Genomic DNA, 24494 nt, shown 5'->3' on the forward strand with positions numbered 1-24494 from the left:
CCAGGACACGCATTTCGTCCTATTTGGAACTTATCGGCTCCGTGTACCTGCATCCCATAGTTGATGTTCACTCCGAGACTCGAACCCAGTGCCGTTCACTTCAAACGTCATTACGTTATCCACTTAGCTATTAAGTCGAGATAACCGCTAGCTTGTGAAGTGGGGTGAATATCAACTCTGGGATGCAGGTACATTCAACTGACGAGTCCCAAATAGGACGAAACGCACGTCCTGGATTCCACTGCTAGCTACCATCCATCTTTGCTTACACAGTTGTTTGATTTTAACTAAGGGTGGTGGAATGTATATGCAGAAGATTTTTATCTTTGTCGCAAAATAATAGAGCTCTTAAAGATTAAACTTTAGTATTCAACAGGTTTATTAGGAAGTTTATCATTTCCTTTTCCTGATTGCTAGGTTAGGTGATGTACAGACTCATTTGGTTAATCAGATCATGCACTTTTAATAATATTATAATCATAAACTCCGAGTATTTGTTTTATCGCAATAACAAAGTTCTACATTACTTTCTGTTTCAAAACTGATAACGTGGACTTAAAGTTTTTCAGAAGTTTGGATTCTGAGTTAATATTATGTTTGGATCAAATCTTAAAGTAACTTAGTTCGCTATGCTGATGAATTCTAGGGGGATATACCTTCAATAACTCCAACAGCATTGTGTGCTACTTATATATCATACAATGTCTTCCTTTTGAACATGATAACACGGCATCATTGAAATGTTTAAATTAACTCTTACCTAACTTAATATGGAGTCATAAGTGCGTATTGTTCCTCATACCAAAGTTCACGGTAAGTGCTTTTACAGATTCGCAGGCGATTAATGGATAAACTTTGTGAAGAAAGCATCTTAATTTTCGTCAAATTTAGATGACACAATCAAGGCAATCACTTTAGACCTTAGAACTGAACGTCAGTGGTTCCCACGATCAACTTCGATAGACTCACCCTACTAAGTAAGTGATTTTTATGATATCGGTGGTGTCTGTTCTACTTCCTGAAGAGTCAAACTATGTCGGTTATGCCATCGAGCTAAATTGTCAAGAATCTATCTTAAAACTAGTCACTAATCGACATACCATTAATCATTAGGATCAAGGGTTTGCGGAGCCTGTAATTTAGTTTTTACCATGGGCTGAATGAGTTAGTATACGAAGGCTATTAAACTTTGATTGTGTAACTGATGTGTTACTCTCAAAAAGACCTGCAACTCTACTGTCTGACAAGGTATTGGTCTGTGAGTGCACTCTATGAAATAGTTCTTATTGCAAGCCTGACAACCACTTAGAGTTTTCATGGGTTTATAACCTGGTGACGGTTTACAATGTAAACTACCTTATGATTGAGTACCCTTTAGAACAACCCTTACGTTATTACAATTCATACATTCGGCTTAATATAATCCATTATGAAGTCACATTATTTAAAATATCATATCATATGGAAACTAAACATCACAACTCGCTTATTTTGTTTTGATTTTTTCTAAAAAATAACTATCATTAAAAGCTGGAATTGATCGACCAAAGAATGAATTAAACCTTGATCAACTAGAAATAACTATACGATTGAATCGAGCTGATATTGCACGAACAAAAATTTTTCTTGAAGGTAAACGCTGGAAAGTAAGTTGGTTTTGTTAAATTTCTTTAAATACAGAAGTTTATTGTATTTATTTACACAAATTTAAATTTACTTAACTTATTTACTTACTTATGCCTGTTACTACCAATGGAGCATCGGCCGCCAACCAACATTCTCCAACCCACTATGTCCTTCCAGTTCTGTTCAATTTTTGTTCATTTTTCTCATGTCTACCTCCATTTCTCGACTTAATGTGTTCTTTGGTCTTCCTCTTTTCCTTTGGCCTTGAGGATCCCAGGTGAGGGCTTGCTTTGTGATGCAGTTGGGTACTTTCCTCAATGTGTGTCTCACCAACTCTCAGAACTTCTTCCTGATTTCTTCTTCCTTTGGGATCTGGTTTGTTTTCTCTCACAGTACGTTGTTACTGATAGTTTCTGGCCAACGGATCGAAGTATTTTGCGCAGTTAGTTATCAATAAACACTTGTATTTTCTGGATGATGGTTTTCGTAGTTCTTCAAGTTTCCTCCCCATACAGTAGAACTGTTTTGACATTTGTATTTAAAATTCTGACGTTGGTGTTGGTTGACAATTGTTTTGAGTTCCAGATGTTCTTCAGTTGTAAATATACTGCTCTTGCTTTGCCGATTCGCTCCTTCATACCTGCATCAGATCTACAGTGTTCATTAATGATGCTTCCCAGATAAGTAAAGGTTTTTACATCTTCAAAATCCTCTCCATCAATTGTGATTCGATTGTTGCATGCTGTGTTGTATCAGAGAATCTTGCTTTTCTGCGAAGTCTAGATCGTCCAGCTGCATTCTAGCTATCCACTGTATCCCATGCTTACTCTCAGATGTTGACGTCTTAATGATCCAGTCGATCACCAGGAGAAAGACGAAAGTTGAGAGTAAGCGAAATTTACATAACTATCTTAGATAAATTATATTCACTAACTTGTTTGTATCATTGTTAAACTATATCGCTTTACAAAGCATACATTTACCAACATCAAACAACTTGACTATGTGAATATTATTATATAAATGTAATGAGACTATAATTTGTAGATGACCTTTAAGTGACTCTGGATTGACCTTGAGAGTATCCAGTACCAAATTAAGGTTATAAACCTGTGTTATGAATTAGAAATATGATTTACAGTTGATGGTTGGGATTAGGAACTAGATTAATGGTTTTCATCACGAATCAACATCAGTTATCATGTCAAAACTCTATTTAACCAAAGCTGTGAATGAATTTTGAGCCAAAATCCATGACCTTTTTTCTCATATCTGATTGGTTCGTTCATAAATTATAATCTCACCGTGAGAAAAATGTATTAAAATATTTTACAGATTTTATAATTTTATAAATAAATTAATATATTTGTAATATCCCAATGAGTAGAAAAATTGGATTTACTGACGTTTCGTGACTAAGTGCAAACCACCTCTTCAGATTATTTATTCTCTGAGCTATCTGAGCCGCGACTGACCTCCTGTAGGACTGAGACGTAATCACGATTGATTGATGACTGGGTAGTGATCAATGTCATGTGTGTCAAGTCCTTATTTAGCGCAGATCGAATGCTATTGATCATGTTGCACGATGGCCACTAGTCTAGGTGACTCGACACTGCGGGCACTATATATTGAGATTAGATAGTGGTTTGAGGTAGTCGACAATGCAACATGATCGATAGCATTCTATCTGCACTAAATAAGGACTTGACACACATGAAATCGATCACCACCCAGTGATCGATCAATTGTGATCTGAATTAATTTATAATAATCTACCCAATGCTCAATTTATTCGAAATTATCAAGTCAAACCTTGATAATGATACCTACAAACTCATTTATAATTTTCTGTTTAAATTTTCAATTAATCTATTTAAAAGAAAGGTGATTTAAATGAATTCATGTTCAATGTTATTTTAAACGAACAAACGGATTTTGTTCGATTAATTTTGGAAAATGGATTTAATTTAGATGATTTTCTAACTGTCCATACATTAGAAAGATTATATACAGAATGTTTGAAAAAGACTGTAAGTCTAATATTTTTTTTAAAAAATAACTATATTACTATTATTATTTCAGTAGTATCTATTATGCATTAATAATTTTTAACGTCGAGTTAAAAACTGTCTCTTAAATGAAATAAAAATTAGACACAGGTATTTGTTCTATTAGATAAATTGTAAACAGGTTCATTAAGAGCTTAGTCTTAATCCGTATGCTTAAGGAATATATATGTGGTACTGAAAGGTTTCAAAAGGTAATGAGTAAAGCGTTCAAGCACACGTTCATGATACGTTTGAAATCAAGGCTCAAAATAACGAATTATCTAAAGAACTTTTCGATTATATATATGTACATTAAGAAGGAAACTTATGTCCGTTTATTACTAACAAATCACTAATCATGAGGCATCTGCGACGGTTAACGCGTTTATATGTATAGAAAGTGAAAGGCTAGTTATTGTAGTTATGCAAACAATAATTACAGCATACGATAGCGTAAATTATAGCTGTTGTTGTTGTTTTGTCAAGTAAAGATGATTAACAATCGAACGGAGACTAAAAGTAAGAAAACATGAATTGTTTTTTCTTGATGACGACTCAAGAAATGGACAAAAACTAAAACTACTTGTTACAGAGGTTTACAGAACGTAATTACGATAACAAATACAGTGAATGATATTAGTTTTATGCAAGTACTCAGGAATATTGCTTAACAGTAAACGTATGTTACAATTCACTCTCAGGAATTATTTGAATTAGAACTGACTACTAAATATTAAAAAGTAATATAAAGCAATAGACATAATGGATTTGATAAAGAAATAAACACAGACATTCGAAGTGAATTTAACAATGGATTAGCTGTAAAATATTATATGGTTCATAGAAGTTTATGAGCATTTATTGTTTTACGAATGGACAATTCAGTGTACTTATCTGGAAAATGGAATAGATCCAAAACGGGCATTGAATCAGAAGTAATTGGATTTATTCTAGTCAGTTACTAATAATCTTAGTTCTGTTAGGCGAAAACACCAATTCATATGAAATGTAAGATAATATTGTACAGTTACAATTTAGGATTATCAGCTATATGAAACATTTAAGAAATCCGTGGATTATTCAGGGAGAATAAGTCGTTTATCATTAATGCTGTAAAGGTTTTATCATAAACAACATGGAATGTTTTTTTGATTGAGATCATGAATCTATCAATGTTAGACCACCATTGAAAACCTGGAAGCACTGGACGGTCATCTTGTCACAGTATAGGGCACTCTGAATTTAGATGTTATACTAGCTGGTACTTATTAGTACAGGGTGAATGTAATTTGGAGAATGAGATTATAATTTATGGACGACCTTTGAGCAACTCTAAAGTGACCTTACGACAAATCACCTACTTACCAGAGTCAAAAAGGGTTATAAATTAGTATGTAGAATTACGATAAGCATTTAAAATTAAAATTAAAGGTTAGGCATCAGAGTAAGGATTTTTGTCACGGGTTGATATCAATTATAATACTAAAATGCTATTTAACTTGATGGATGAATCCATTTCAAGCCAAAATTGACTATTTGCTATCCTTGATTTCATTAGTTTGTCCATGAATTATAGTCCTACCATCTGGAAGGAACAATCTAGTCCACACGATGTAACGTTACTTAAACTAATTATCACACTTTAATTTGATTCATTAAATTTGATCAATACTCAGAGACTAGATAAGCCTAACACTAATCATTACGTAATGATTAATCAGTTATAAATTTCTTCAAGTTACATTGACATGTTATGATTTATGATGTTAAGTAGATCGAGTGAATGAGCATTAACTCAACTTGTAACTATGAATATAAAATGAAATGATAATTGAAACTATTCACAATTATATTATGATATTAATAAATTAAAAGATTAATTTTCATTAATTCTTAATATACTACTTATTATTTTTATTTTATTAATTTAGGATTATAAATCAAGATTATTACAACAATTATGGAAAAGTTCTAGAATTTATAAAATGGATTGGGTTATGCTTAGAGATATTGGTAGAATTATAAAAAATTTATTAGGAGATTTTTATCATCCATTTTATTTATCAAAACGTTTTCAACATTCCGTTGTAGAACATGGTTATTGTGAATCAAGTGATGAAGAGGCAACTAATGATAATTTATATGATGAATATGAAAAACAACCAGGTTATTGATGATTACATATTATATAATTGTATAGATTATAAGTAAAAAGAAAGAAAAAAAGAGATCATTTTTGTAATCAAAGATGGATGGTGGTTAGCAGTGAAATTCAGGACGTGTGTTTCGTCATGTTTAGGACTCGTCAGATGGATGTATCCACATTCTGGATTCCACTACTAGCCAACATTCATCTCTGCTTATAATACTTGTGACTTAAGGTAATATCGAAGCAATCCGCATAGGATACACATATGCCAATAAAAGATTGATCAATTGCCATCCTAAACATCAATGGGAAGATATAAACAAACAATACAAAATGAGTTTACATTTTTGTAAAGTTTATTCTTAAATACTGTAAATATTTTATTTTTATTTTAATGATGAAGTAAGATCATGTTGCATCTTTATGGTCCGCTAGTTATCACGTTATTTATCCGCCAATCGAAACACTACTTATACAATTTTCGCACTGTGCTAAGCCAATGACGTTCGACCGGTATGAGCAGCCTAGCGCCCTATGTTCGCCTAGTCCGTCCATTTGAGTCCAGAACACTAATACAGCTTTCACTATGCAAACCATTTATTTCAGACATACTGTGTTTATATACCAACCAAACAGACCGCAACACACCATAAAACAGGAAATAACATTTGTACACAATAAAGCCAAAAAGTGGCTATGAACGTGGGAGACTAATCAAGAAACTGAGTATAACTTATGAACAGTAAATCGTACAGTGATAATCTATAGGTCAAAATGAAGTTTGTGATAAGATGAATATAAATATGCACAATCTAATTACTGAATAGTTATCTCATAAGAATATATAGATAATATTAGTCCATTAATAGGTCTCAGAAGTTACTCATGATTTAATCTTCACTAGGATATAACAGATCAAATGTTTTTTTTAATTTTCAGTAGCTTCCCATGATGTATCAGTTTTTGAAAGGAATACATGATGAAAATGAGCAAATCGAAATAAAGTCCTTGTCACGTCGGTGAACTTTCAATCTCTAAAAAAACATAAGCCTGATTGTTATCTACGAAAGTTAAAGTTACTAAGTAGTTAAAGACTGCAAAAAGAAGATTTTGTAAGAAACAGTATGAAGTTTCAGACAAAAACGACTAATTGTCGTTTAGCGGTGCAGTTAAAGATGTGGATTTTTGGTTTGTTTGAGCACAATATCGTTCAATGATTAGTAGAGCATGGACTAAACTTAACATAATGGGGAGTGTATTTGGTATCATATTTATATTGAGAGAGACATTATTTAATTACCTAAACATTTATAAGGGTTTTCGAGTTATGCAGTGGTCGATATTGTTGGCTCAATTTCGATCATTCTTAGTTAGGGTATTTATAACTTTTCTGGGTTGCCTTTATATAGTCGCCATAGCCCAACTAGGGTACCACTTGGTTTCAGTAGCTGAGTGGAGAACGTTTCGAGCTTCTGAGGTGCAAAGTACTGCGTCCAAATCCCACAGTAGACGTCAACTCTAGCATATAAGTTCATCCAGTTGATAAGTCTCAAATAAGAAGAAACGTACGTTTTGAATTCCATTGTCAGACGTAGTCAAAATACCCTAAGCAATTATTGGATAGTCAATAGATTTTACAAAATATTTAATCTTATTTAAAATGCATTTTTCTCAATCGATTAACATAAAAGGTAAAACAATCACATCAACTTCAACATTGAAAACTGTTGAACCTATACCGATATCATTTAATATGGATGAAAAATCTGATGCTGAAAAATCTGACGATCATTATATTGATCATGAAGAAAATATTGTTCAATCTGAACAAAGATCTCAATTTCATAAACAAAGTAAAAAATCACAAAAGAATGATCAATCAAAGCGAAACTTCAATCAACAACATACCAATACAAAAATTGAAGATACAGATGTTACAAGCTATACATCATCGAATAATTCATCTGAAACAAAATTAATCAAATCATCACAACATAGAACAAAGTCACGTAGATCAGTTAGCGCCGGTACACGAAGAGATAACAATGATGATAAAAGTAGTAGATCAAAACAATCAGTAATGAATAATAACAATCAAATATCATCATTAATGAATAGACGACAATATATTGTTAAGCCAATAGTTGGCACAAATAACATTAGGAATTATTATCAAAATAATTATTATTCATATTCGGATAGTTATGAAAATGATCATAATGGTATAATAAATGATACAATAATAGGTAAAAAACGTCTTATCACTACATTACACCATGCTAATGACACAGATAATCATGTACCAAAAGCTGAAGAAGATAGTTTTCCAGATAGATCATTTTCTATTATAAATGAAAAGAGTCGGTTGAATAATTCAAATGGGTTGATTTCATCAGATCAAGAAAACGGTAAGAGGATGTTGATGATGACTGGATCTTTAATGAAAGTATATTTTTGTATACTAACACAAATTAAGTTAGTAACATAGTACAAGACTTAAAGTTTATAGTTAATCATTGTCTATAATAGTACTGAATATATTATCCATACTGATAATGAAATAGCCGCCTAGAATATGTCTACGGAGACTAGACAATTTAGTATACTCTTTTTAAACCAACAACATCTTCGTAAATTAAATTATTGGAAAGTATATTTTCTTTAAAATAAACATTTGACTCAATAAATTTCAAGGGAAACATCTAAAATTACTGAGTTTGCATTGATAAGTCAAAATTTAATTAACCTTAAATTTTCTATTGAAGAAAAGTTATTTTCTGAATTACAATGTTACTTACAAGTAGTATGAGATTATGATGCTTGTCACCATTAAGTCTACTGGGTACTTAACTGATTTGTGATTGATACTAAAACCCCTGAATTCGACGACGTATAGTTAGAATATAAACACTGTTGATATACATTAATTTAACCATGGAAATGAATCAAAATGATATACAAACAATCTATATTTTGTGTAGTTTATGCATGGTCAGATTAGCAATCAGATTTGCATAATTTGACTGGGTATCATTTAACATTACTTACTTACGCCTATTACTCCTTGCGGAGGGGGCATAGGCCATCCACCAGCATTCTCCAGTGAACTATGTTCTGGGCAATCCTTTCCAGTGCTTTCTAGTTGCTATTCATCCTTTTGACATCTATTCTCGATTCCCAACGCAGTGTGTTCTTTGGTCTGACTATTTTCGTTTAGCCTCGGGGATTCTAAGTAAGGGCTTGCCTTTTTATTTAGTTCTATGACTTCTGCAATGTGTGTCCTTCTCATCTCCAGCGTCTTTCTCTAATTACCTCTCCGGCTAGAAGTTTATTTGTTCTCTCCCATAGTAGGTTTTACTGGTGGTATCTGGCCAGTGGACATTGAGCCTCTTGCGTAGACAATTTTTAATAAATGCTTGTACCATTTTGGTGATAATTGTAATAGCCCTCCAAGTTTTAGCCCCTCACAACAGAACTATTTTGAAATTTCTATTAAAGGTTCTGACTTCGTTGTTGGCTGACAGACAGTTGTTTTGAGTTCCATATATTCTTCAACCGTAGGAATGCTGCCCTTGCTTTACCAATCCATGAATTCATATCTGCATCAGATCCCCCTTGTGTGTCAATGACACTTCTCAGTCATGTAAGAAATTTCACCTCTTCCAGATCTTCGCCATCAAGTGTGACTTGGTTGGTGCTCACTGTGTTGTATTTTAAGATCATAGTTTTTCCATTGCGAACGTCAAAACCATCTAAATGCATCTAACCTGTCAATTGTATTCCGTGTCTCACCTCAGATGTGGAAGTCATCATAATCCAGTCAACCACCACAAGAAAGAGAAAGGGGGAGAGTAGGCAGTTTTGTCTGACATAAATACTCGCTTGGAATGGATCTATCAACTGCCCTTCAAACATGACTTTGCAGTGTAATCCATATTATGTTGACGTTCTCAAGTACACCACAGTCCTGAATATGCTTCCATAATATTCTTCTATCTAAAGTGTCGAATGCTTTTTCATTTCCAAGGAACTTAATCTATAGTGACGTATTCCATCCAATTGATTGTTCAGCAATGATCCAAAGTGTCCCGATCCGACTGTTACACACCCTATCCGTATGAAAGCCATCCTGCTAGTTATGAATTTGGGTGGCTACCTAATCTTTCATTCGATTCAATAACACTGTGTTGAAAACCTTTTCTAGTACCGATAGTATTATGATGACTCTGTAGTTCTCAAACTTAGATTTCCTTTCCTTGGAATCTTGATGAGATATTCTTCTTACCAGTCTGTTGGATTTGTCCCTCCCCCTAACTCTTCCAGAATAAAACGTGGAGCATGTTTATAGTTACTTCTGTGTGTGAACTGAGTGCTTCAGCCGGTATATTCTCAGGTCCCACTGCTTCCCCACTCTTGATTTGTCTGATTGCCATTCTGACTTCCTTGATCGTTATTGACAAAGATCGGAAACTTTAAATTAACTAGTTCATTGATAACTTTCAGTTAGCTTTTGAATAAAGTAAAGTACATGCTCTATGAACAATCATAGTTTCACTTATTTTGTTTCATATTACACTGTAGCCGCAGTCAATATCATAGTTCAATCGCATTCTTCAATTCATTCAAGTAAAACAGAAGTATCTGTTATCACTGATCCAAATATTATTGGTGATCAACCTAGCGATCATCTTCATTATCAACAACAGCATCAGAATGTAACTGGATCTCATGATCAATCGATCAGTAGTATATGTCAAACAACAACTCTTAGTAAACAAACATCATATAATAGAAATAATAAATTTCCTGTTCAACGTGTTGCACATTCTATTTTACATCCATTAACTGATCCAGAGAAAGCACGTCTACGTTTAAGAGAGATTGAACGACAAACATTAGAACGTAAACGTGAAAAAGAACGCAAGCGAAGGCATAGAATAGCTCAAGAAAAATTCACAATTATGGAACGTTTAACTGGTCAAGCTAAAGCTGAAAGTAAGTTAAGAAAATCATCATAATACTGATTATATTTTGATGAATTACCTTGAACAGTTTTTGTTTAGTGTTTATATAAACGAACAGATTCTTTTCTCAAAATAATATGGTCAATATTCGTGATAGATTTGAAAGACAATTTGAATGGTGAAGGTTTAATCAGTAGTCTATATACAACTCACACTCCGACCATTGCTGCTACCTTGACGTGGTGGTCGGGCTTGCCTATCGTAATGAACCAGTCGGGCTATACTGGTTGGAACAATCGTCCTCCAAGATTCTACCGTGCCGGATGGATCGGTTGAAGAGCGGTAAGACTAAAAGCAGCAAACCCATGGTTTGAGGGGACGTGATAGCAGTAAAGTGTTTTCCTCGGACAACCAGCATAACAGTAACGCTGCCTTCCCACAAAAGAAGGATGAAGTTCAAAAAAGTATACGTATATGGCGTAATGAAAATGGTGAATGATGATTGTTGTGAACTAAATATGAGGGATGGGTAAAGAATGGAAGACAAAGTGGGTCAATGGTTTTTGTGTTCAGAGGTTTAATCAGGAAATTTGGAATGCTTTGGTCTCTACTACGCTTAGGTAAATGTTGTAGAAATCTTGAAGACTTGATTGGGGCTCTGTATCCGATAGAAAATGATGAAATTCTGTTAGTTTTATGATCTGTACTTATTAAGTAAAAAGAAAGGGAAATTTTAATGGATTCAGTTAGTCCTTTACCTATCCACAATGTTCAAGGACAAAACAATGAATTGTCTCCAGGGAAGTCTTTAACTTTAAAAATACACCTTAAAGTTATTGAATTCGAAAAATTTTCTTTTCTTTTTAAACACTTCTCTGTTTAACAATTTTTCTTATGTGTATAACAGGGAAACTTCAGTAGCTACATCTTGTTTAACTCGAACAAATTGATACGAATTTTTATTTTATTTATTAATAATGAACAATGTTCTTTAACAAAACACTCATACATTCTTCTAAATAAACGTTTACTTATTAAATACTGTGTACTGCCGTTATTTGATCATCAGAATGAAAATTTACTAACATAAGAACATCGAAACATTTTACAAATTTGAAATTATTTTTGTCATAGTTTAAACATTAGTGATCGTGATTAAATTGATAAACATTGATTTCATTACAAATTTACAGGACTTGAAGAGTTGAAGCCATCCAAACTTGCAAGTAAGTTTTTATTCATAAACTTTGTTAATAGAATAAGCATTTAACAGTTTGTGTGTTGAAATGTGGACGTCGGAATATTGATGTTAAAAATGCAAACTACTATTAATTAATTCAATAGCATGAAATTATAGACTAAATTTTTAGAAAGCACTGTAAAATCTATTGAGACGCTTAATAATATATCAATATCTCAGTAGTTGAGATCATGAGTCAGTTGAAGCTAGACCACCATGGAAAATCTGGAAGCACTGGATGGCCGTTTCTCCTCATTGTGGGACTCCTCAGCAGTGCGTAACCACGACCCCGCCTTGTGGGATTCGAGCCCAGGGCCTGTCAGTCTCGCGCGCGAGCTAGTTTCGGTTGACCCATGATCTCAACTATTGAAATTACTGCAATCTCCACAAAACACCTTCTGATATCAATATCTGTTATGGAGATCCACGCACATATAGGAGTCCTGTACTAAGACGAAACAACCGTCAACTAATTTCTGCTTTTCTTTCATGGTCGAGTCAGATTTAGTTTGTAATGTCATCCATATCAATATCTGCCTTAGTTGGATCAATCAATCACTTGTTGTGAACAAAGACTTGATGGGAAAAATTAATTTATTATTTCATGCAAAATCACAGTGTCTTAATAAAATGTGAAAACCATACTTTACATACTTCATTTGCAAATCTTCCATCAATCGTCTCTTACAAAATTCATCATTCCTTCATTTCTGTCGTGAGTACAATTAATCTCTGTTTGTATTCCTACTCTTCTCAATCGATCTTCGCAATCAGATTGGTGTCGCATACTACTTATATCTATCAACATAAGTAGCATACACCGCATACTGTTTCACTGTAGGTATTATCACATTTAATAACAGAATAATATACATACAATGAATACAAATATGTCCAGGCTGTATATTAAGCTGAATATATAATCATAAACAAGATCTTGCAGAGATATATAGGCAATGGCTATACAATGCCCAAAACAACTTCCAAAATGTACGTTTATCATTCAGTATTGTATACCAAACTTCATACCATTTACCCATGATAATTTAATTACAGGCAAGTATTGGATACTCATAACATTTTTCTTTCCAACAATATCATTTTCAAGAGTCAATATCATCATGTATTTATATAAAATAATTAGAATGATGAGTCATTTTTATTAGTTTGTTGACTAGGTCTAAGCGCGACATGTTCTGTCAGTTCATTGAAATGGAAATGATTAACATAAATTCAATTCCAATGAACACCATTCGTCTTGTACTTATTCAATTCTATTGAGTAATTATTCATTCATATATTTGCCCACCTTTCTTGAACAGATTTTAACTTGTTAAGTAAAGATGGATAGTGGCTAGCAGTGGAATTCAGGACGCGCGTTTCGTCTTATTTGGAGCTCGTCAGCTGGATGTACCTGCATTGCAGAGTTGATGTTCACTCCGGGACTCAAATCCAATAGGACGGAGCGCGCGTCCTAAATTCTACTGCTAGCCATTGCTCACAGGATGCACATATGCGATCATGAGACCGATCAATTACAGTCCTAAATAACAATGGAAAGATACAAGTAAAACAACACCAAGTGAATTTGAGATTTTAATTTGATTTTCTCATATTATAAACACATCATTTCCATTTAAATTAATTTTACTTTAGATTTTAGACACACCAGTACAGTAAAATTTGATAGACCAGCTAGAGAATTAATGATGATGTGTATATTACTTGGAAGATTTGAAATGGCTGAAATATTCTGGAATCAAGAGAAGGTGAGAAACGAAAAAGAAAAAAATGCTGAATTTACATTTATTTTTCTTTATAAACTTTGGATATTGGCAAATAATTTTTATTTTATACACTGTTTTGAAACTATATATTCACAACAGTATTAATAGCCAGATCTGTCTGGATCCGATTGTTGATCCTTATGTTGGAACTCGAACCCAGTACTCATTGCTTTAAATGCTATCTTATCATTCATTGTGATTATCATTTACTCCTACTTGTAAGGGTTTGTGTTCTGTTGTTGGTGATATCCAGAACTGTATTTAACCAGTCTTTAGAGTGAAGACAGAAGTAACTGATGAGTTTTTTATGGAACAAATGTAGAAACTTGAACCGCACTACTTGCCGTCATCCAAAATCTATTTGAATTATAATTAATCGTAATATCATCAACAACAAATGCTGTTGGAAAGTAAATAGAGGGAAAGTAAATGTTGGACAAAATATTTCTTGTCTCAGTTATTATCTTCTTTGATCCTCAGTAAGACTTAGTATATTAAGTAATTGTTGTGTATGTGCTGGAAATGTACAGTTTCGTCCAAAATATACTTTAGTAGCTACAATTGAACAAACTCATGAAGAAAACAAAAAAAATTATGAAAGTATATGAAGATAATGAACTGTAAACTAGTCATTTGGTAGAAACATTACACTTAATCTATAAAATATAGTAAAATGGACCTGGTTTTTGTTCAGCTCATACAATTCATAGAATCACATGGTTGATATCAATCGCATTTATTATACTTCAACTCTCTTCTTCTTTTTGATGTTGTTAGTGTTAAATTTTACTTTATTCTTTGTCATTCACTACAACCAGGATATAAATCCAAGATGAACATCTGGTCTTATTTCAGCTAAATGTACCTGAATCCCAGTATTGATGTGCCCAATAGGATTTGATTTCAATACCAGGATGAGGGTATACCCAACTGGAGAGTCCCAAATAGAACAAAACGCGGATTTTGAGTTCCACTGGTAGCCACAAGTCAATTACTCTAAATAAGTTGTAAGAGAGTGGTTATATTGAGTCGATCTGAACAGGAAGCATATATTTTAACAAGAGCTGAGCAAAATTCGATGCTGAATATCAACAATCGAACAGATCAACCTCTTATTAATAGTGATATCTTTTAACTTGTTTCAACAAGTCAGAAATATCAATTAATTAATGACTTCATTTTATACTGAAAATATCTCAGTTATATACAGTGTAAACGAACGGTTTATAAACTTTAATATATACTTTCAGTTATTCACTTGACTTATAAGCAAAGGTGGATGGTGGTTAGCAGTAAAATTCAGGACATGCATTTTGTCCTATTTGGAACTCATCAGCTAAATGTATCCACATCCTGGATTACACTACTAGCCAACATCCATCTCTACTTATAATACTTGTGACCTAAGGCAATATAAAAGCAATCCACATAGGATGCACATATGCCAATAAAAGATTGATCAATTGCCGTCCTAAATATCAATGGGAAGATATAAACAAACAATAAAAAAATGAATCATTCATCTGAATGTTTGATATTTTGATTGAACTTTATTAATCGTTTGCATGTGGTAGAAATCCAGTCACAAAGTTAATAACATGAAGGGTATTACACTCTCAACTATGATTTCACCATTTGAGTGAACAGTAGAATAACATTGTAAAATTCGTATATAAATACATTAAAATAAAGAAAATATAAATCATTCAATAAACTGACTGAACTAGTAATTAAACAAATCTTAAATTTCAATGTAAACCTATCAAATTAAATTCCATGGTGACAAAAATATATCATTATTCATTTTCTTACCTTTGTAGGAACCGATTGCGGCTGCATTAGTTTTATCTATTTTAATTGCTGAATTAGGACAAAAGTCAGATGATGTTGCAAATAAAGAAGAGTATGAAGAGAATGCTCGGTAAGTGAAGCTAAAAATACATGGGTCTTTACTGATTTATGTCCCGGGAATAGTTTATCTGAGAATGAGCAGAGGTTTTTATCATTTTGCTTCCATACTAGGCCATTTTACTACATAATTAGATGTTTTTACACTATTTAAATACTGTATAGCGATATCTTCACCGAAACTCTTCGAATTCAACACGGAATTTTAAAAGATTCACTATCTTAGTTCTGAATGGCTGACAGATATAATAAGGTTTTTGATTGAAACCATAGATCGATTAATGTTAGACCACCATTGAAAATATGGGAGCACTGGTCTAGAGGTTAAGCGTTCGTACACGAGACCAAAGGCACTGGGTTCGAATCCCGCGTGCGGGATCGTGGAGGCGCACTGCTGAAGAGTCCCATACTAGGACGAGACAGCCGTCCAGTGCTCCCAGGTTTTCAGTGGTGATCTAACATCGATCGAATCATGATCTTAGTAAAAAATTTAATAGTCTCCACAACCCCATACTGATAACATAGTTTTGTTTCTTCACCTTTTTCGCACTGTTTATTTAGATCATTTGAAGATAAAGCTGATCAAGTACTTGAAGAATGCTATCAAGAAGATCGTGCACGTACTTTAATTCTTTTATATAGAAAATTAGAATTCTATGGAAATACATCAGTGATACGTTTGGCTGCACGTGGAAAATGCATAAGATTTATGGCGAATCCATGTTGTCAAGATTTACTATCAGGTGTTTGGTCAGGACGTTTATCACCTAAAAATACATGGATACAAGTTAGTTTTTTGGACAATAAACATACATATTACTTATTAAGAACACTTCCATAAGTTTTTCAGTTGGTAAAAATCTGCTTGAATTTTGAGATGGTGGAGAAGATTTGTAGCACAGGTGGATGATTTTGGTGGAGTTTTGTTCTGTGAGCTGGATGGTTTGGTTGAGGTGCACAGAACAAGTTGTGAAACACATATTGACAAATTCGAACTCTTCACTTCTATCTGAAGTTTGTGCTGGTGGTGTCGTTCAGAAGAACGATGAAAGCTCCACGACCAAACCATCCACCTCAGAGAACAAAACTCCACCAAAATCTGCTTGAATACTTTTGTTTTAATTTAATGAGATTATTATTTTATGTTTTGACTCCTATAGTCAGTTACTATTGAATATAAGCAGAAGATAGTTTGGTTGGATACACTAAATCAGATGATTAAATAAAAACTTTAAGTGACCAAACAATACTACGGCGAGACTATAATTTATAGGCGAACCAATCAGATTTAGTGTAACAGGTCTTGGATTTTGGCGCGAAATTCACTCACCCATTTAGCTAAATAGCGTTTTGGCATTTTATGTGATGTCAGTTCGTGATAAAAAAACCATAAATCCTACTCCTAATCCTAACCATTAACTGTGAATCATAATCTCTATTCCTCATAGTGCGTTATAACCCTCATTTAACCCTAGTGAGTAGGTAGATACTTTCAATGTAACTTTACCGTCGCTCAAAGGTCGTCCATAAATTATAGTCTCACCGAAAAACAGTTTAAAATAGATGAAAGCTAACAGATAGATTGAAAAGCTTCAGTTATGTAAACTGATAACCTTCTTAATATAAGGAACTTCTAAAAAACTAATAATAATAATTGAATGATCACCAGTAACTCCCTTCAGTATGTATTTAGAGAAGTTCTAAAGGAAGGGAAATACCTGTTAAGTTACGTTATAATACCAACTTTTTCACGTCATTGGATGTGATTTGTGTTACGCTGTAAGTTAACTGCAGCTATAATATAGGATAGTTGATTTTCTATAGAATGATGAGGGCACTTTCCTGAGTAGTCTAAAATTACTAGACTAAATACTTTATACTTCTCAAAGTGAGTGTTAATTTGTGATGAGAATGCATTCACAAGCTCAACTGGGTTACAGTATACAAATATTTCCTAAACGCTTACCCTAACCTTTACACAAGTGAAAAGACTAATAATGATTAGGAAGTTTCAATACCTGAATCTCATTAATCTATACATAGCTCATGCATATACATATGTTGTTGATCTATACAATTATATGTTGGTAGGTTACTGAGTACAGTATTTCAAAAGCATCCTTGATATATTGTCATACGTCTTGATCCATTATCCCATTGAGCTATTATCATTAAAATTAATATTATTATCGTTAAGCTAATTCATTATTTCATGGCTTTTTTTCTTCAGCTAGTTCCTGCTATTATAATGGGAATATCTATCCCTTTTATTATTCCACAATTCATAAAATATTCAACTTCAATTGAAAGTGGTAATTCACCTATCGGTCAAGTAAGTGTATTGATTAAATGGATCTGTTCAGTGTTTGAGTAAAACTTTCTCTTAGTATCTCACCCTGTACAAATAACGCTACTGACTTATTATAGTGTAGTGTATGCTACATATGTTAACAAACATAAGTAGTATGTAATACCGAAGTGGAATGCCTAGTAGCAGAAGATTGGGAAAATCGAATTGAAGAGAACAGGAATGTAAACAGAGAGTAATTATAATAACAGTAGAATCTAAAGAATCATGAAATATGTAAAGGACAACTAAAGGCAGATGTCCAAATAATGTATTTAATGTATGGTTTACATATTTCAAGAAAGTACTCTGCAATTTTACATTGATCAATAAATTGGTTTTCCTCATTAGACTACCTTGTTAGATGGTGGTTGGAGGTAGTCAACAGGAAACCCTGGACCCGGGTCTCATGCTACTTGGCACTCGTCAGAAAGGTGTACCTGTAATCTTGAGGGAACCGGTGCTTCCTGACTGATTCAATCCCGTGCTACCCAGCTTCACAGTCAGAGACGTTACCACTGAGCTATCTGGGCCCTGACTGACCTCCTGTAGGACTGAGACGTAATCACCATTGATTGATCACTGGGTGGTGATCAATGTCATTTGTGTCGAGTCCTTCTTAGTGCAGATCGAATGTTATCGACCAACCACCATCTAATCTCAAAACAGTGCACGCAATGTCGAGTCACCTAGACTAGTGGCCAATTGCAACTTGGTCGATAGCATTCGATCTGCATTAAGAAGGACTTGACACACATAACATTGATCACCACCCAATGATAAATCAATTGAGACTACTTTATTCACAACCATAAGACTAACACTTGTGGAAATTAGAAATACCTATTATTTAGGTTTAATGCAATCACAATTTAAATGTAGTAGGAACCAACTCATATTCCAAATAATTGGTAATATATTGTGCAATAATTCAAATATTTTCAGTAACATAATGGTATTTGTAAACCGGTTAATATATGTATGTATATAATATTGTAAATTCTTATTGTGTAAATAATGACAATGTTGTCCTCTTTGATAAATTTCGATAGTGTAATAAGAAGACTATTATTATCAGAACTTATTGATAAGGTGCCTAGTTAGCAGTCTTGATCGTATTTGTACAAATGACGCCATTGATGACAATGTTAGGCTGCTAAATAAAACATTAGTGGAAAATGGCTATCTCCTTAAATTCATAAATAGGTGGAAAGTTCATGGTATAGTGAAACATGCAATAGCCTTGGCAGAAAAAAAGCCTATCTACATCACTTTATCATTTAGAGGTGATTCAAATAGCCTTTTATTGAAACAAAGGCTTAAATCAGTCATCAACAAAACATATTGCGCAGCATCGGCCATTATAAAAGAAAGAACAAGGTGCATGCTTTATCCCAAACCTAAAAGACATGAAAACGATTGTGTCACATCTCATTGTGTTTAACAATTAAAATGTATGTGTGATCACATATACCTAGGGAAGAGCAATCATGATCTCAAAATCAGGATGTGTGAGCACGTACCGAAATGGTTGCAGAAACAAATAAAATCAGATGACCCAATAAGAGTAGAGGATAAACATACATCATCATCTGTTGCTAAACATTTAATCGAAACAGGTCATAAGATTGATCTTAACTCGGCATTTTTGTGTTGCATAAAAGTGTAAAAGAGTGTATACTAAGGTTTATTGAAGCCTTAGCCATACGATGCCTCCTAGTTTGATTCCTTATGGATTCCTTAGTGTGTATTACAGTAGAGTGCTACAGTAAGTCAAGGTACTCCACTAAAATCTCTTAAGTTTAAATATTTCTGCATTACTTAATACTGTGTGTTGAAAACTAACTTAAAGCTTAACTGGTCAATTTTAAGAATACTGATGCATTTGTAGGGTACTAAATCAACTTTGAAAGTTTTTTAACTTTGAAGTAAAGTGTTCGGTCACATTTCCGTTTAATAATTCATTCCTGGTTGGAGATTTCAGATATCTAAGAACTTTACACACGTATTAGAAAGTTTCAGTTTTAGTATCCAATACAAATTTAAATTTAAACGTTCGAAATTAAACATTCAGACACTTGAGCTACATCGTCTCATGATACTATTAAAATGATTGAATGTATTCATACAACAATGAGAATGGATATCCTGTGATAGCACACAAATAGACAACTAAATACGGCTACTATCACCATTAAAATATGTTTATTTGAAGCATCCACATGAATATCAGAAGATAATACTTTGAATGTGACTAAAAAGAACTATCTTTTTGAATAAATAATACCTATTTAATACCTTTGTAACTAAGTCAAATCTCTATTCTTCGTTGTTCTATATATCCTCTTGAATACTAATATCGTTCTTTCTTTTTACTGAAAAAAATATTTCATTTTAAAGACAAAAATTGATCAAGATGAAAATAAATCACTATCAGAAGTTGAAAAGTTGGCTAAACTTCAACGTCAATCAATTCATTTAGATAAACCAATTACATTAGGAACAAGGTAGTTTATTTGACTGGTTAAATAAATTCTTAAATATATATATTTTATTAAAGGGAAATTTGTGAAGATTATAGAATTTTCATAGTATAAATCATGAACTAGTCGTGAATGTGCATTGTCTAGGAGTCATATACTAGGATGAAACGGCCTATTTTGCCTCCAAGTATTTAGTTGAACATAGTGTTCAACTTATAAAAGGGTAAAAAGTATGTTCGATGTGCTTTTCTGGACTATACTTCAGCTTTTGATTCTATACCAAGACAACGTTTACTTAACAAGTTAATCAGCGTCAACAATGACAGCTGGATAACCAACTGGCTATGTTCCTACCTCTCTGGAAGGGAACAGTACACTGTATTTGGAAGAAAGTGTTCAGTCTCTACTGTCTCATGAAGGTGTACCACAAGGAGCTGTTCTTTCACCTCTTCTTTCCTCCTTTTTTCTGCATGACCTGCCATCTTCCACAGAAAACACTTTTGTGAAGTATGCGGATGATCTCACTGTATGTATGCCTATCTCTTCCTCTTTACATCCCATAGAAATGAATGAGTTTTTGTCTCGTATTGATTGTTGGTCTGTTGGTAATGGTCTCACACTTAATCCGTCTAAATGTCAAGCTGTTAACTTTAGCATGAGACATGAACGGAATCTAAACACCATTTTGAGACCCCATAGTGCTTGTACCATCGGAGACTTTGATAAACTCAGTGTCGAAGGTCAATTATCTTGGTGTCACCTTTTCCTGTGATCTGTCTTGGTCTTCCCACGTTTTATTGTTATCGAAGAAGGTTTTCCGTCTGACCTACTACATAAAGAGATTGCATGCTCTTGGAATTACTCGTCATTTACTCTTACAATCTGTCAGTACTTGCATATTACCTATTATTCTTTACTGTTCTCCATTATTCTTTCCCGGGATTTTGAGAAAAGACTTTGCTGTATTGCGGAGAGTGCTGAAGGCAGTTAGCAAGATGTATGGTGAATCTTTCGAGATCATAATTAATATGGTTGTGGATAGACATTTAAAATCATGCAAACTCCTGGCAGGTGTTATTTTATCAGATACTAGCCATCCTATTCACTCTTATCTTTCTCCTTGTATATCTTCTGGTAGAACGAGACGTAATTACATTAAAATCCATGCACGCAAGCAAAAGTATAAAAGTTCTATAATACCTTACCTAGTAAATATACTCTGTGACGAACAGGTTGTTAGAGTGAACCTGGTCAATAACCTACATTCTTAACATGTCTCTAATTTGAAAAGTTGTACAGTTTTTCGGGTTTTTTTTAAAAACCTTGTTTATTTCTTTTTGTATTTGTTACTGTCTTTTTTTGTTGTTGTTGCGTAAGTAACTTGTTGAAATACACTGTGCTGAGAATTCTATATTGTACCGAAATATAATATTGAATAAAGCCATTAATAATAATAATAATAATTTGTAGTAATGGTTTATCTAAGATCGATTCGTGATCTCAACTATAAAGTTTATGATTATATGACTGTAGAGATCCTGTTTCTTTTTCAAATTGAAAACTTCTGATGAATACATCTTTGATTAATCTTTCATTTAATTGGAAACTAATTAAAATGAATGACAAATGTTTATGTTGTTATAACAGTAAAATCAACGTAGGCATGTGTGAATGAATTTACAATCAGCTGACTGAAATTATATAAGTTGTGATTGGGTGATAATTACTGAAAAAAATCAAATTGTTGATCCATGTTCCAAGCTCTGAGATGCACAGATATCCAAAGTTAAATAAACTGATCAGCAAAAAGTTACAATCTCTTCAAGAAAATAAAATGTAACATAACAAAGAAGTCATTTAAAAAGATTCCACGTGAATCAGTGAAATGTTTATTGTGCAGTTATGAAAACCTATCAACTCTACAGGGTTTAGGTTTAAATATGAATATTAACAGCAAATTTCTGGTAAATCCGATTGATGAGTAATGAATTGGAACAAAACAGCATCTTGGATTCCAATCTCAGTCACAATCAAACCTTAATTAGAACTTGTGACCAAATGAAAATATCGAGATAACCTTCGAATGCATGTATGCCAATAGAGACCTATTAATTGAAGTTCTCAACATATTCATACAAATGTTTATCTACAGTAGTTCAGAAATAATGAACAACTCTTAACTATCGATAACATTGAAGAGATACAACTTTTTCTATGCTTATTTCTACTGCAGTGAACGAGAGCACAACCGGGAACAACCGGATACATTTGAATACAAAATTTCAAAATCTCTTAGTAAAATCTGAGAACCATAGAGTAAATACTTTATTTGCAAAATGTCAATCAGTTGTCTCAGACTTGATTGTTCCTTCATTTCCATACTAATCACTCTCTGTTCTTGTTCTTTTTCTCTTCCCTTTGATATTCTCAACCTTCTACCTCTAGATGTACCATTTTCGATTGACGATATATACGACTTATATCTGTAGACATCAGTAGCATACACCACACTATGTTCAATTATTTGAAAATTGAATAAATGTTTCAGAAATCTTACAACTTATACAAAGAGCATTAAAGCAAATGATCATTTCCGATCGTTTTTTGATGACGCCCCACAGTTATGAATCCAAGATAATTATTATTGTATTACAATCGACAAACTATTACAATTTCATGAGTTCATGTTATAAATGGGAAATAGTGAATTTTACTTGGATTAATTATAGCATAATAATAATAATTTTAGATTTATAATCCTAGAACTTGGATAAAGAAATTATCAAATATGATCATTTGTTCTACTACTCCTTATATACAAGTTACATAATTAACAAAGACTTACAAACTAGAAGTATCATCTAGGCGTTCAATAAATTTTCATAGTTACGCAGTTCCACTAGTTGGCAATCAAACGTATAAACACTTCATGTGTGTTTATTTAAATACTCAACTCTTTAAATCCAAGTCGTTACTGATGTCAGGACAATATAGTTTAGTCATCAAACTGGATGAATTCCAATGATAAATAATAGTAAATGACCATGTTTATTAGTCAGTCTACAAACTACATAACTAACATATTAAAATTAAAGTTTATCTTGAAGGTATTCTCTAAAAATATAAATATAATGGGAAATTACAAATCCTTACTATTATTCAATCTATGGCGTTCCAATAATCAAACAAGTATATTCTTACTTACTTACTTACGCCTGTTACTCCTAATGAAGCATAGGCCACCGACCAGCATTCTATAACCCACTCTGTCTTGGGCCTTCTTTTCTAGTTCCATCCAATTCTTGTTCATTCTTCTCCTATCTCTATTTTCCGGCGTAATGTGTTCTGTGGTCTTCCTCTTTTCCTTTGACCTTGAAGATTCCATATGAGGGCTTGTCTTGTGAAACAAGTATATTCAGTATGACGTAATAAAATCCACATGAAATAAACATTTATAAGTGATATGGTATCAAAATGCTTTTGGTTAAGTTATTCTTTGTTGAAACTTCAATTCTTTCGTTTGATTTTATGATAAACACAAATTATTTAACAATTTCATAATCTTAGTTAAGGAATATTTCTTTAAAAACTTGAACTATTCACTAGTAATTACCATATTAAACGATAACTTAGGAGGATAAACTTAAAAATGGATCGATTGAATTTAGATATTAACACCCTTGGATGTTCGTTTAGGCGTTCGCATGCGAAACCGAAGGTCCAAATCCCACATGCGAGGTCGTAGATGAGCACTTCTGCAGATTTCCATACTAGAACGAAATGACCATCTAATGCTTCTAGGTTTTCAATGTTAGTCTATCTCAGATCAACTCATGTATTCGACTATTTAAAATAATTCCCATTTCGAAAACAAAGAAGCTTTTTGACTAACTTTCACAATCATATAATGGTTTTCTAAGCCTGTCAATTCACATGAGA

General features: G+C 33.1%; 1 protein-coding gene across 1 annotated transcript in view; it reads left to right on the forward strand.

Moving 5' to 3' along the window:
• TRPM2_4 (Transient receptor putative cation channel sub M member 2) overlaps window positions 1-24494 on the forward strand; it is a gene marked incomplete at both ends in the record, with an annotated part of 94522 nt that overhangs the window by 24173 nt on the left and 45855 nt on the right. The window contains 11 exons of the mRNA XM_051219310.1: window positions 1531-1646; window positions 3510-3659; window positions 5609-5843; window positions 7518-8234; window positions 10408-10821; window positions 11984-12016; window positions 13687-13799; window positions 15638-15738; window positions 16287-16512; window positions 17956-18057; window positions 20473-20579. Of these exons, the coding sequence (XP_051066139.1) occupies window positions 1531-1646; window positions 3510-3659; window positions 5609-5843; window positions 7518-8234; window positions 10408-10821; window positions 11984-12016; window positions 13687-13799; window positions 15638-15738; window positions 16287-16512; window positions 17956-18057; window positions 20473-20579 (2314 nt within the window). The remainder of the gene's footprint in view (window positions 1-1530; window positions 1647-3509; window positions 3660-5608; window positions 5844-7517; window positions 8235-10407; window positions 10822-11983; window positions 12017-13686; window positions 13800-15637; window positions 15739-16286; window positions 16513-17955; window positions 18058-20472; window positions 20580-24494) is intronic.

This window comes from Schistosoma haematobium, chromosome 4 (assembly GCF_000699445.3).
Source record: "Schistosoma haematobium chromosome 4, whole genome shotgun sequence".
Taxonomy (NCBI): Eukaryota; Metazoa; Platyhelminthes; class Trematoda; order Strigeidida; family Schistosomatidae; genus Schistosoma; species Schistosoma haematobium.